The following is an 11,676-nucleotide window of genomic DNA, read 5'->3' as shown; positions in this document are numbered from 1 at the left end:
CTAAGTGTGATTCCACATATAGTGGCGGCTGAGTAATATTGTAGTTGAGGTTGAAATTTAAAACTAATAAAAACTTAGTTACTAGAACAAAGATCATCAAGAAAACCAAATATAGTATGTCGAATTATAGAAGACCACTTTCAAAAGTATTAAAAATAATTACTACTATGAAACTGTGTCGAATATTTAGCAATTAAGACAGTTTGGCCGAGTGGTCTAAGGCGCCAGATTTAGGCTCTGGTCCGAAAGGGCGTGGGTTCAAATCCCACAGCTGTCAATTGTTTTCTTTATTTTTTATATTTTTTTTTATCTTTTTTCATTTTTATTTATTCGGCTCATTTATACTCGAGTCAAATTCGATCTCATTGAGAGACTTGTCAAATTTTATTGCAGGAAATAAGATAAAAATATAGTAAGATTGTAAGAGACGGTAGATGTGTAAATAATATTGTATGGTCATTTTATTACAAAAAAAATAAATGAATAGTGGTCAATCAAACAAAATTAATTATTACAATGTCGTGCTGTTGAAGCCAAACAATTACGTATTATGCTAAAAAGAGTTTAATATGGTCAACCAAATCCTTTTGCAACTTAAGTTATCCTTCCTATTTTAATAAATATCAGAGGATTTGATTCCGATTTACCACACTATTAGATTTAATTTGATCTTGTGATATGTAATCTTTATGTCATTATTATTATTATTTTTAATATAATGTAGTTATATGTAATATAATATATTAGATTAATGATAGAGAACACCCATTCTCAAAGACAAAAACAAAAAATTACCCACACAAAATATAAATAATACCAATTTTTTGAAAAACTTGACATTTACACCCTTATAGAAAAAAGAAGAGGCAAAATGGGATATACCCTTTTTGAAAGATGAAACATAAAATATACTTTCTTTTTTTTAAAATAATAAAATCTACCCACTTAGGACATTTTTATCCTTATGTGTAATTCGCGCATTGCTCGACACTGAAGCGTCGAGCACTCAAGTGTCGAGCGTCAAGCATTGAACTGTCGAGCATCGAGGTGTCGAGCAATAGTTCAATTTGAACTATTTATTGACACCTCGAGTATCAAGCGTCGAGCATCGAGTGTCGAGCAACTAAGAACTGTCGAGCGAGGCGGAGGCGTCGAGCGTCAAGCATTGAACTGTCGAGCAAGGCGAGCAATAGTTCATATTGAACTATTGCTCGACACCTCAAGCATCGAGCATCGTGTGTCGAGCAATTGAGAACTGTCGAGCGAGGCGAAGGCGTCGAGCGTCGAGCATTGAACTGTTGAGCAAGGCGGAGATGTCGAGCATGGCGAGCAAGGGGATTTGTTTGATATTTCCTTTTTGTTTTAAGGGTATCTTAGTCATTTCAACCCCAAAATGGGTACATTTTATACATTTCTTTTATAGTGGTATATTTTTGTTTTTGTCTTTCAAATAGGGTAAAGACTACCATTAACCCAAAAAAAGAATTCCCATATAAGCACCCTTTTCCCTCCCCAAATCGCATCCCCTTCCTCTTCTCTCTCTCTCTCCCTCCACCGATTCCCCCCTCCGTCCAGCTGCACTGCGCATCGCCGCAGCCTCCCGCCTCCACAAATTGAAAATCAAACACAAAATAAAATTTTACAAAATACTTATCTTCAAAACCCAGAAAACTTCTTCTTCAATATTGGGTTTCTTCGATTCGTACTTAATCCGGTGGTTTGAAAGTATATTGAGGTCTTCTATACAATAGTTATGGTTATTAGAGCTATTTTTATGATTTATATGAATAACATTATTGAATTGCAGTTGATATATTTCAAAGATTCGTGTGTTTGTTCTACATTGCTTGAATCGTGAACTTTGTTCGGCATGTTCGACAAGTCAAGCATCTCGAGCATAGGTGGGATATGAACAAATACTCGACATGCTCGATCACTTGGAGTTGAGCATGTCGAGCATTAAGCATTTAGAACTGTTGCTCGACATACTTGACTTTTGTAGGGGATGAATCCGACAATTACGAAAGTGACGTCAGTCACGTCTAAATCGACGGGCACTAGCAACCTGAGACCACAAGCAACGTTAGAGCCCTCCGAAGAGCACCGATGGAGGGTGTCGATGGAAGGGCCTCCGACTCTCAAGTTAGTAAACAATATTAATAAAAATCGTATTGAAAGTAATTGAAAGTAAATGAAAGAGTAAATCGGGTCGATCTGGTCGACGGAGCTGAAGGCGATTGAGCAATGAGCGAGGGTCGTTGAGTCGTCCCGGTTGATCCGATCACCAGAAAACCTAAGACTGAGAGCGTGGAGACAGAATAGTGCGAGTGGAGAAAGGAGAGTGAGAGAACGTGTTGGAGTGCGAATGGTCGTGTGGGTCGAATGACCTAGTTGGCTCTTATTTATACCGTGATCACCTGATGGTTAGGGTTTTGCTGGCACGTCTCCTTAAACCTAGTCGTTCCGATCTTCGGGGGATCGTATCCCTGACCTCATTCATTTCTTTCTCCCCAAGTCGCTGCCCTATCTAGGGTTTGGGTCGATGGGCCTTGATGACCTAAAGTACCGGGTTGGGCTTAATTAATTGAAATGAATTCAGTTTTTTGGATTGGGCTAGGTGCTTGGGCCGCGAATATTTATTCGAATGGGCTATACAAAATTTGCCCACTACAGTTTGTCCGCTCTGGCTTCCGAGCTGCTCTGCTCTGGTCTGCCAGAGCTGCTCTGTTCTGGTCTTCCAGAACTGGTCTGCTCTGGTCTTCCAGAGCTTCTCTGCTCTGGTCATCCGAGCTGTCAGCTCAAGCTTCCGAGCTGCTCTGTTCTGGTCTGCTCTGGTCTTCCAGAGCTGCTCTGCTTTGGTCATCCGAGTTGCTCTATTCTGGTCTTTCAGATCTAGTCTGCTCTGGTCTTCCGATCTGTTCGGCTCTGGTCTGCTCTGGTCATCCAGATCTGGTCTGCTCTGGTCTTCTAGAGTTGCTTTGCTCTGGTCATTCAGATCTGGTCTGCTCTGGTTTTCCAGAGCTGCTCTGCTCTGGTCTTCCAGATCTGATCTGGTCTAGCTGGTCTTCCAGAGCTACTCTGCTCTGGTCATCCGAGCTGCTCTGCTCTGGTCTTCCAGAGCTGATCTGCTCTAGTTTTCTAGAGCTGCTCTGCTCTGGTTATCCAATATTATCTGCTCTGATCTTATATGAATTTTACCCATTACAATTTTTATCGAGCATGCCGAGTAACGTTTGTAAGTCGAGCGATGTAGAACAACAACAATTGCTCGACATGCTCGACAAGTCATACATGTCGAGCGATATAGAACAACAATAGTTGCTCAACAAGCTCGACTCTCTCTATCTCGATCTGTTGGGTCTCCTTCCATCTCGCCACGCCTCGCCTCGCCTCACCTTGCTGAGCTGCTCTTTCGCCTCGCCTCACTGCGCTGCTCCTCCGCCTGAAATTTGAATTAGGTTCAATGCTCGACAACACGCAATGCTCGATGCTGGATGCTTGAGGTGTCGAGCAAGAGTTCAACATTAAATGCTCGACAAACTCGACACTCGACACTTGAGCACTGGACAATGATGCTCGACACTTCAGTGTCGAACAATGTACGAATTGTACATAAGGATAAAAATGTTCTAAATGGGTATAATTTATTTATTTTTTGAAACAGAAATGGGTATAATTTATTATTTTATAAATAGTGAGTATGTTTTAGGTTTTGTCTTTTTATGTATATCTCATTTTGCCCGTATAATATTTATATTATTGTTATTATTTTTATTTTAATATTATAGTAGTGATATTTATGTGAATACTATGATGATAATTTAGGCATAAATCATAATTAGCTATTTATAACTTTCTAGTTTACACATGAATTTGTCATTTGTTTTTTTTGCGTTTAAGCATAGTTCATATTTTATATGATAATTTTTTTTGATAAAATTACATTATAAATAATACAAACCACACACAACCCACCTAGTGGTTATTGTGGCCGAGAGTACTCGAACCAATGACCTCTTAGACAAGAGGCAACCACCCCAACCACTAGGCCATCCCAAGGGGACATATTTTATATGATAATTAAATACTATATTTAATTAATTTAAATATATCTAAGTTAAAAGTCCATAGTAAATCAACAATGCATTTTAGAAAAATAGGTCAATTAAAAGCAATAACTGAAAATGCAAAATTGAAAAACAAACAGTCCAGCTTCTTCCCATCACAGCGCTGCTTCTTCTTCTTCCTTCTGCAATTCATCGCCGCTGCTTCACTCTGCTTCTTTTTCTTCTCATTGCTCCACTCCTTCTTCTAATTTATATAAATTTAGGATTCGAATTGCACGTAATGCGTTTTGGGTAGCGGTTGGAACAAAGATTCTACTACATTTTTGGTTATGAGTCTGGGTTGGAGATGGCCATTGACATAAAAGTTGTTGGAGGGGCACAGAAAAACCAAGAATGAAGCTTCTGGACCTCTAAAACCAAAGAGGTAATCTGGCTAAACATCCTCTCACTTTAGTTGGAAGCAATTTTCAATCCGCTACTTGTTTGTTGAAATGTCTATGAGAAAGTGAATATTCCATACCCCCTATTTGTGTGTTGAGGCTGCTAGAGCTTTAAATTTCATGACAGCTGAGTTCTCATCGAAAAAATGCCTAGGAAATGAGATAGTAAAACTCCAGGGAGCAGCCATGCTCGCGAAATCTCACCGACTGCTAAGAAAGCTTTCTCGTGTTGAGTCCAACTTCTTTCTGCCTGTGACCACTATCGGTAAAGCCTCCATACACTTGTTACCTGTTTATCTTTCGTCATATCATCCTTTAGATTGAACCGTATTGCCTTTGTCGAATCTTCAATCTTCCTTTAAAAGTTGTTGCTAATTTTCTTTTGCTTTCTTTGGAGATTATGTAATGAAATTATGAAGAATCTTGTGTCAGGGAGCTCTGCTCGTAGATTTCTGCCTGTTGCATTTTATTCAACCCGGGATCCAAATCAACCGCCTACTGAGTATTGTGAAGGTGGTAATGGAATTAGAAAAGTTCCACTGGCCAAGAATTTGGCTAACTTGTTGGAGGAGTCCTCAAACTCACCCGACAAAGCCGGGCAAGAAAGCTATTGTGGTGTTGAAAGATCCGAAAAAATAGCCCTGGCTAAGAATTTGGCATCCTTGGTTCAAGAATCTTATGAAGTTTCCAACAAAAAATCAAAACAAAAAACCTGTGTGGAGATCAAAAGGTTTCTTGAGATGCGAATAAAGAAGAAGGTGAAAGCACAATACAGGAATGGGAAATACCAGGGCCTCATGATGAAAGTGATTGCCGACCCCAACACTCTAAAGGATGCATATGATTGTATAAGATTGACCTCTAATGTTGATTTGGCATCAGATGGTGATAACTTGCCGTTTTTGTCCATTGCAGAAGAACTAGCTGACGGAAAGTTTGATGTTGGGGCTAATACGTATTCATTACGGACTAGAGGGCCAAAGGTCAAGAAAGAGGAACTAGTTTTACCAGAACTGAAATTAAGGGTTGTTCAAGAGGCTATTAGGATAGTCTTGGAAGTTGTTTACCGCCCTTACTTCTCTAGGATTTCCCACGGTCTTCGAAGTAATAGGGACCATTGGTCAGCATTGAAATATATACGCAAAGAGATACCTGATCCTGACTGGTGGTTCACTTTGCCCATTAACAAAAATCTTGATGATTGCATCCTTGGAAAACTCCTGTCAACAATGGAGGATAAGATAGAAGATCCGGTTTTATGTGGTATTATAAAGGATATGTTTAAAGCCAGAGTGATCAATATAGAGTTTGGGTCTTTTCCTAAAGGACACGGTCTTCCACAAGAAGGGGTCCTGTCACCTATATTGATGAACATATATCTTGATCTCTTTGACCGTGAGGTATACAAGATGTCAATGCACTATGAGACTTCGTACACAGTTAGGTCTGAAGAGCAGAAGTCGCACTCAAAGCTCCGTGGCTGGTTTAGGAAACAGATAAGTGGCAGTAGTTTGCAACAACATGATTCTGGAAAGGACTCAGGTGTGAGGGTGCATTGTTGTCGCTTTATGGATGAGATATTTTTTGCCTTTTCCGGTTCCAAAGAAGTCGCTTTGACGTTCAAGTCTGAAATTGAAGGGTTCTTAAAGAATTCTCTCTACTTGGAGGTAGATGATCAAGCTGATATTTTAGCATCCAATGATCCACGTGGTGTTAAGTTTCTTGGTACTTTGATCAGAAGGCGCATGAAAGAGACTCCTGCTTTACGGGCTGTTCACAAGTTAAAGGACAAAGTCAAAATATTTGCTGAACAGAAACAAGAGTCTTGGGATGCAGGAGCTCTCAGAATTGGGAAGAAATGGCTGGCTCATGGACTAAAAAAGGTTAAAGAGTCAGAGATCAAACATTTAGCTGATAGCAGCTCCATTTTACATCAGATTTCCTACTATCGTAGATCTGGGATGAAAACAGACCACTGGTACAAGGTGTTGCTGAAAATATGGATGCAGCATGTAAATGCTAAAAGTGCAGGGAATGAAGAAAAACTGTTAACGAAGCTTGTTGTGGAACCGGCTCTTCCACCAGAATTAAGAGATGCTTACTTTGAGTTTCAGAAACGAGCTAAAGAATATGTTGATTCTGAGACATCTGCGACACTTGCTCTTTTAACTGGCTCCGATTCTTCACCCCAACCTCTTTCTATAACAGAAACTGTTGTCCCACTAAACATCTTAACAAAACGTCTTCATCGCTATGGATTGACTAATAGGGAGGGATATGCTCGACCATGTTATGTACTAATCTTACTGGATCAGGACCAAATTATTGATTGGTTTACAGGGATAGTTCACCGCTGGCTAAGATGGTACAGGGGATGCAACAACTTTAACGAAGTGAAGAAGATAATCTGTGATCAAGTAAGAATGTCATGCATCCGAACACTAGCTGTGAAGTATAGGATTCATGAGGCAGATATAGAGAAGAAATTTGATTCACAGCTGAGTAGAATCCCCTCAACTCAAGATATTGAACTTGAGGAAGAAAACACGGAACTGATTTCTCTGGAATCTAACTTTGATGGTGCCTTAATGTATGGAATACAATACAGTGGTTTATGTTCATTGTCATTGGCTAGAATGGTGAGCGAGTCACGTCCTTGCTATTGTTTCGCCATAGGGTGCTCAGCCTCAGTCTCTTGTGTTTATACTCTTCATGTAATGGAAAGACAAAAATTTCCAGCTTGGAAGACTGGATTTTCAAGTTCTATACATCCCAGCTTACATAGGAGGAGAATAGGATTATGTAAAAAGCATGTAAAAGACTTATTTCTTGGAAACATGTCGCTGCAATCAATAGAATTTGGTGCTTGGAGATGAATTCTATTCTTTGCTCATGTTGTTTCTATCCATGCATGCTGTTCACATTGGGAAATGTAGCTACTGCAGAAATGCAGCTATGGCATCTTGTATTCCATGTGCAGCAGCTAAGGTGGTAACTTAAATCTTCTCTTGATTTTGAAGTATATTATTTAAGGCAAGAGAGAGAATGCTCTTATCTTTTCATAGTGAAAATATAGCTGAACTGAGTACTTATTAACTTCTGCAGTAATAGTCAATGCTAAAAGCTCATACCACCAAGTCCTGCTATCTTTTGTTTTTCACCAGTCTCTCTCTATAATCATTTGTAGTGGATGCTTCTTTATTTGACATTGCCATAGCAACAGTGGCTTTCGGTCTTTCAGAAAATTGGGGCCACAGTTGTTTTGCATCTGCAGGTATAGTTAGATAACACTAATGTGTATTCCGTGTTTGATACCTTGAGTCGATATGTCAATGTCCTGATTTTAGAAGTTTCTGTGACTTTTTTATCCACAGCAGCAGTCAGGATATTATTTCTTCAGTTTATTATCTCTTTGAAATGCTTACAGGGATGTACGTGCAACATCATATGCTGATTGCATAGATGGAACTAGCCGACTAGCAAATCATGCAAATTCGGTTGCTGGCTTAATGGTATGTAGCATCTCCTTATATGATAGGTTGATATGGGCATCATCTTTTTTGCCACAGTAACTTGTTCCGGTCATTGCTTCGTTCTGTTATATTGTTCTGCAAACTAGAACGCTGGCATTTTCTTTGTATGAACATTTAGCTAGTTTTGCTTCGTGATAGCATCTGACATTCTGGGCAGAACATTTGGATGCAGAGGCGCAAACAATTCTAGCTCGAGAAGGAAATATTGATTTATCATTTTTCCAAAGGTACTATTATAATGCCATGTGGTCTAGCTACTATTTGAGATTTTTTATTTTGAGGTTCCTCATTTCTTTAAGGTGAATGCTTGATGTGTTCTTGCTTGAAGAAATGAACTAAGATCCTCTTCCAGTAGACCATGTCATTTATCTACTGCAATGTGTTATTCATTGACTTATATTATTGCATAGTACTCCATCCGTCTCTGAAACATCTTCACTTATTTTCTTTTTTTATTTTTCTCCAAAATATTTTCGTAATCTATTTTTGAAAAGATTGATGCTAAATAGGCACATTGTGTCCACCCACAAATTAGCTAAATAAAAAAAAATTGTTATAGCTAAATTAGTTGAGGTTTCTACGCTTTAGATGTGATCAAGTTGAAGTTGTTGAGACAACTACTTGACTTTGATGACGTACACACTAATAATATCATGTAGTTCATTGATTGTAATTTCCTATTATGTTTATGCTTATAAAATTTGGTTATGCAAATCTTATCTTACACAAGTTATTATGTAGCGAGTTTGAGTTTGAACTCACGAAATTAGACTTTCCCTTAAAATAATAGAAATTAGAAATCCAACACGACACTCGCATATATAATTAATTAGATTAAAACAAAAATCAGTTCAAACGTAGCAAATGTGTTGATGTTACTCACCACCGCATTACGCACATAAGCACTAAACAAATTTGAGGACAACGACTTTATAATTTTATATTTGCAGAATAGAATCATCAAATTTAGACAAGAACAAGATTAGCGTTAAAAAGCCGGTCATTATTTTTTGGTCATGTTACAATTTATTTATAAAAATTAAAAATATAGTATTACTTGTGCAATCTCTTGATCTTGAATACTAGAAGTGGCGTTTTGGGTCATAATAAGCTCATTCTCAAGTTGCAATTACTATATAATCATATGTTCCCTAATTATTCAAATAATACACATTTTTACTGCCAAAAGAAATGAATCCTCCGCCACCGGCCGGCGCCGCGGCCGGCTTTCACACCTTGCACCCCGAAATCATCGATTCTCACATCCTCAGCCGTTTGAACGGCCCAGCCCTCGCCTCCGCCGCGTGCTGCTCCACCGCTCTCCGCCGTCAGGCCTCTCACCACAACCTATGGCTCAGCATATGCCACTCAACATGGCCGGCCACCGCCTCTCCGCGCCTCACCCAACTCATTTCCACCTTCCCCGGCGGCGGCCCCCGTGCTTTTTTCTCTCACGCATTTCCTCTCCTCTCCCAACGCCCCATCACCCACCCTTCCTCCGCCCCGCCGGAGATACTCTCCGCCGTCGACATACATTACGACGGCAAACTAATCTTCACCAAGCTCCACTCCACCGAAACAGGCGGCGACTGGTTCCGGTGGTCGCCTTTCCGGGTCGACCTTCTAGAACTCAAGGACTCCGCCCACGCCGCCGTCAAGATCTCCGACGGCGACGGTGCCGGCATGCATGAAGGAATTCTAGATAGAATGACGCTGAGCTGGATTCTGATTGATCCGGCGGGGAGGCGGGCGGCGAATTTGTCGTCGCACGAGCCCGTCTCCGTGAGGCGGCACTGGCTGACGGGGGAAATGGAGGTGCGATTTGGATCGATATTGGGCGGCGACGGAGGTCACGTGCAGTGCGGGATAGTAGTCACGTGCGGCGGCGAGATGGAGGTGAAGGGAGTGAGGCTGGAGATGGAGGACATGGATGGGAAGCATTTGAATGGGAAGGAGAGTGTAGTCATTTTGCAGGGGGCGTTGGTGGGCAAAAAGGGCGCCGGGAAGAACAGGGGGGCGGTGGCGCGGCGGAGGTACGCAGAGTTTGAGGAGATGAAGAAAGAGAGAAGAGAGAGAGAGTTGAGGAGGGAGGGAGATTGGGACATGGTGTGTTTAGCTATTGGAGTATCCATTTATTTCTATTTTTGGTATTATTTTTTGTAATTGTAATTAAAGATAGTGTCATCTTGGATTTGTTTTCTTTTTAATTACTATACTATTTTATTTTGGATTATTCACCTATAAATATATGCACTATATAAGGTATTTTTGGAATTTCACGTAATTATTAAAACGTTGTGATACAATATATTATTAATTTTTAATTTGTTAATTTTGTCACGTGATTGAAACTCTCCAAAATTAATTACAGATGTCAAAAATGGGCTTGATTTGTGAAATATTGATGTGTTATTGAATATATATATATTTTTGATTAGTTATACAACTAAATAAAGAAATTTTAAAACTGTGTATCATATTATATGGAAATTAAACATTTAAAATCACTGTTCATGCAAATGAGTTGAGTTTTTTTTTTTTTTGAACCAAAGATAGAGAATTATATTAAGTCCCGATGAAGAATATCTGTAAGCCAGATCGGGAAATCCGACTTCCAAATGATTACATCATCGATAGAAGAAGCGAAACTCGCTAAACAATGGGCAGCGCCATTGGCCTCCCTACGAACATGTCGAAAGTCAATCACACAATGCTCCCTAGCATGAGCAAAGGCCGACAAAAGATCATCACAAAGAGAATCAGAGCTACTCTTCTCGTCGTGCAGCACGTGAATTGCGAGGATAGAATCAGAATAGGCAATAATGGGGCCGACATCATTCTCAAGACTAAAACCAATCCCAATCAACAAAGCGTGGAGTTCACCCATAAGTGTCGTCTGAGTCCGGCCAATTCTCTGAGCTCCCGCTGCAACAGGCTTGCCCTCGTGATTACGAAGGATGAACCCAACACAGTGATATTTCTTCCCTCATGAATAGAAACATCAACGTCCAGCCGGGTCACACCTTTCCTCGGCGGAATCCAACGTTTGTCGCCTTCTCTAGGGAGGATCTGATGCTGATCAAAAAGTCGGCCTCGAGCCTCTTGGAAATTATTCAAAAAGATCTCGCATCTGTAGCTCACATCCTCGGTCCCATCCACCGCTTTTCCGTGTTTCTCATCACAAAGGCGCTTCCAAATCCACCATGTATTAACACAAAACAGCTCAAAGTCCTCAGTCGAAAAAGTTTTGTAGAGCTTCCAGCAAATATCTTCAAAACTGAGATGTTTGCTACTCTTCAAAAAAAAACCACCATGGGGAAAGTTTCCAGATCAGCTGGCTTTTCTCACAGAAAAAGAGACAGTGCTTTGTCGTCCCCCAATCCCGAAGACACCATGAGCAGATACCAGATGAAGGAACATGATGGCGATGGAGATTCGCATCCACAGCGATCCAGTTATGGAGAGCTCTCCACATGAAAATCTTAATCTTAGGAGGTAAATTAGCAGCCCACAGAAAACTCCACCACTCACCAGGAGCCGACGTGGATGACGGGTGTGGGTCATAAAACCCCACAACTGCAAGGTAACCAGATTTAACCGAAAAACGGCCCTTCTCGTCAAAAATCCAAAATCTAG

At 40.3% G+C, this 11,676-nt stretch overlaps 2 protein-coding genes and 1 non-coding gene across 6 annotated transcripts; all 3 read left to right on the top strand.

Annotated features, from left to right (window-relative positions):
• The first annotated feature begins 197 nt into the window (after positions 1-197).
• TRNAL-UAG (transfer RNA leucine (anticodon UAG)) lies at positions 198-277 on the top strand. The gene has a single exon. It is a non-coding gene; the product is annotated as a tRNA-Leu (tRNA).
• A 3,905-nt stretch (positions 278-4,182) lies between these two features.
• Positions 4,183-10,285, top strand: LOC131002285 (nuclear intron maturase 4, mitochondrial). Of its 4 annotated transcripts, none has more exons than XM_057928781.1 (3): positions 4,184-4,491; positions 4,662-4,772; positions 4,940-10,285. In XM_057928781.1, exons 2-3 carry the CDS (start codon positions 4,694-4,696, stop codon positions 7,381-7,383), a joined length of 2,523 nt encoding a protein of 840 aa, XP_057784764.1. In that variant the 5' UTR covers positions 4,184-4,491; positions 4,662-4,693; the 3' UTR covers positions 7,384-10,285. The 4 variants fall into 4 exon arrangements, with proteins under 4 accessions (XP_057784762.1, XP_057784764.1, XP_057784763.1 ...); XM_057928780.1 differs by having other exon boundaries at positions 4,635-4,772; XM_057928779.1 differs by having other exon boundaries at positions 4,183-4,772.
• Positions 9,232-10,285, top strand: LOC131002286 (probable F-box protein At2g36090). Its single transcript, XM_057928784.1, has one exon. It carries the CDS (start codon positions 9,232-9,234, stop codon positions 10,201-10,203), a length of 972 nt encoding a protein of 323 aa, XP_057784767.1. The 3' UTR covers positions 10,204-10,285.
• Positions 10,286-11,676: the final 1,391 nt, after the last annotated feature.

Source organism: Salvia miltiorrhiza, unplaced genomic scaffold, assembly GCF_028751815.1.
Source record: "Salvia miltiorrhiza cultivar Shanhuang (shh) unplaced genomic scaffold, IMPLAD_Smil_shh fragScaff_scaffold_101, whole genome shotgun sequence".
NCBI lineage: Eukaryota > Viridiplantae > Streptophyta > Magnoliopsida > Lamiales > Lamiaceae > Salvia > Salvia miltiorrhiza.
Note: the sequence above shows the minus strand (reverse complement) of the source record. Positions and strands in the feature narration are given on the sequence as shown.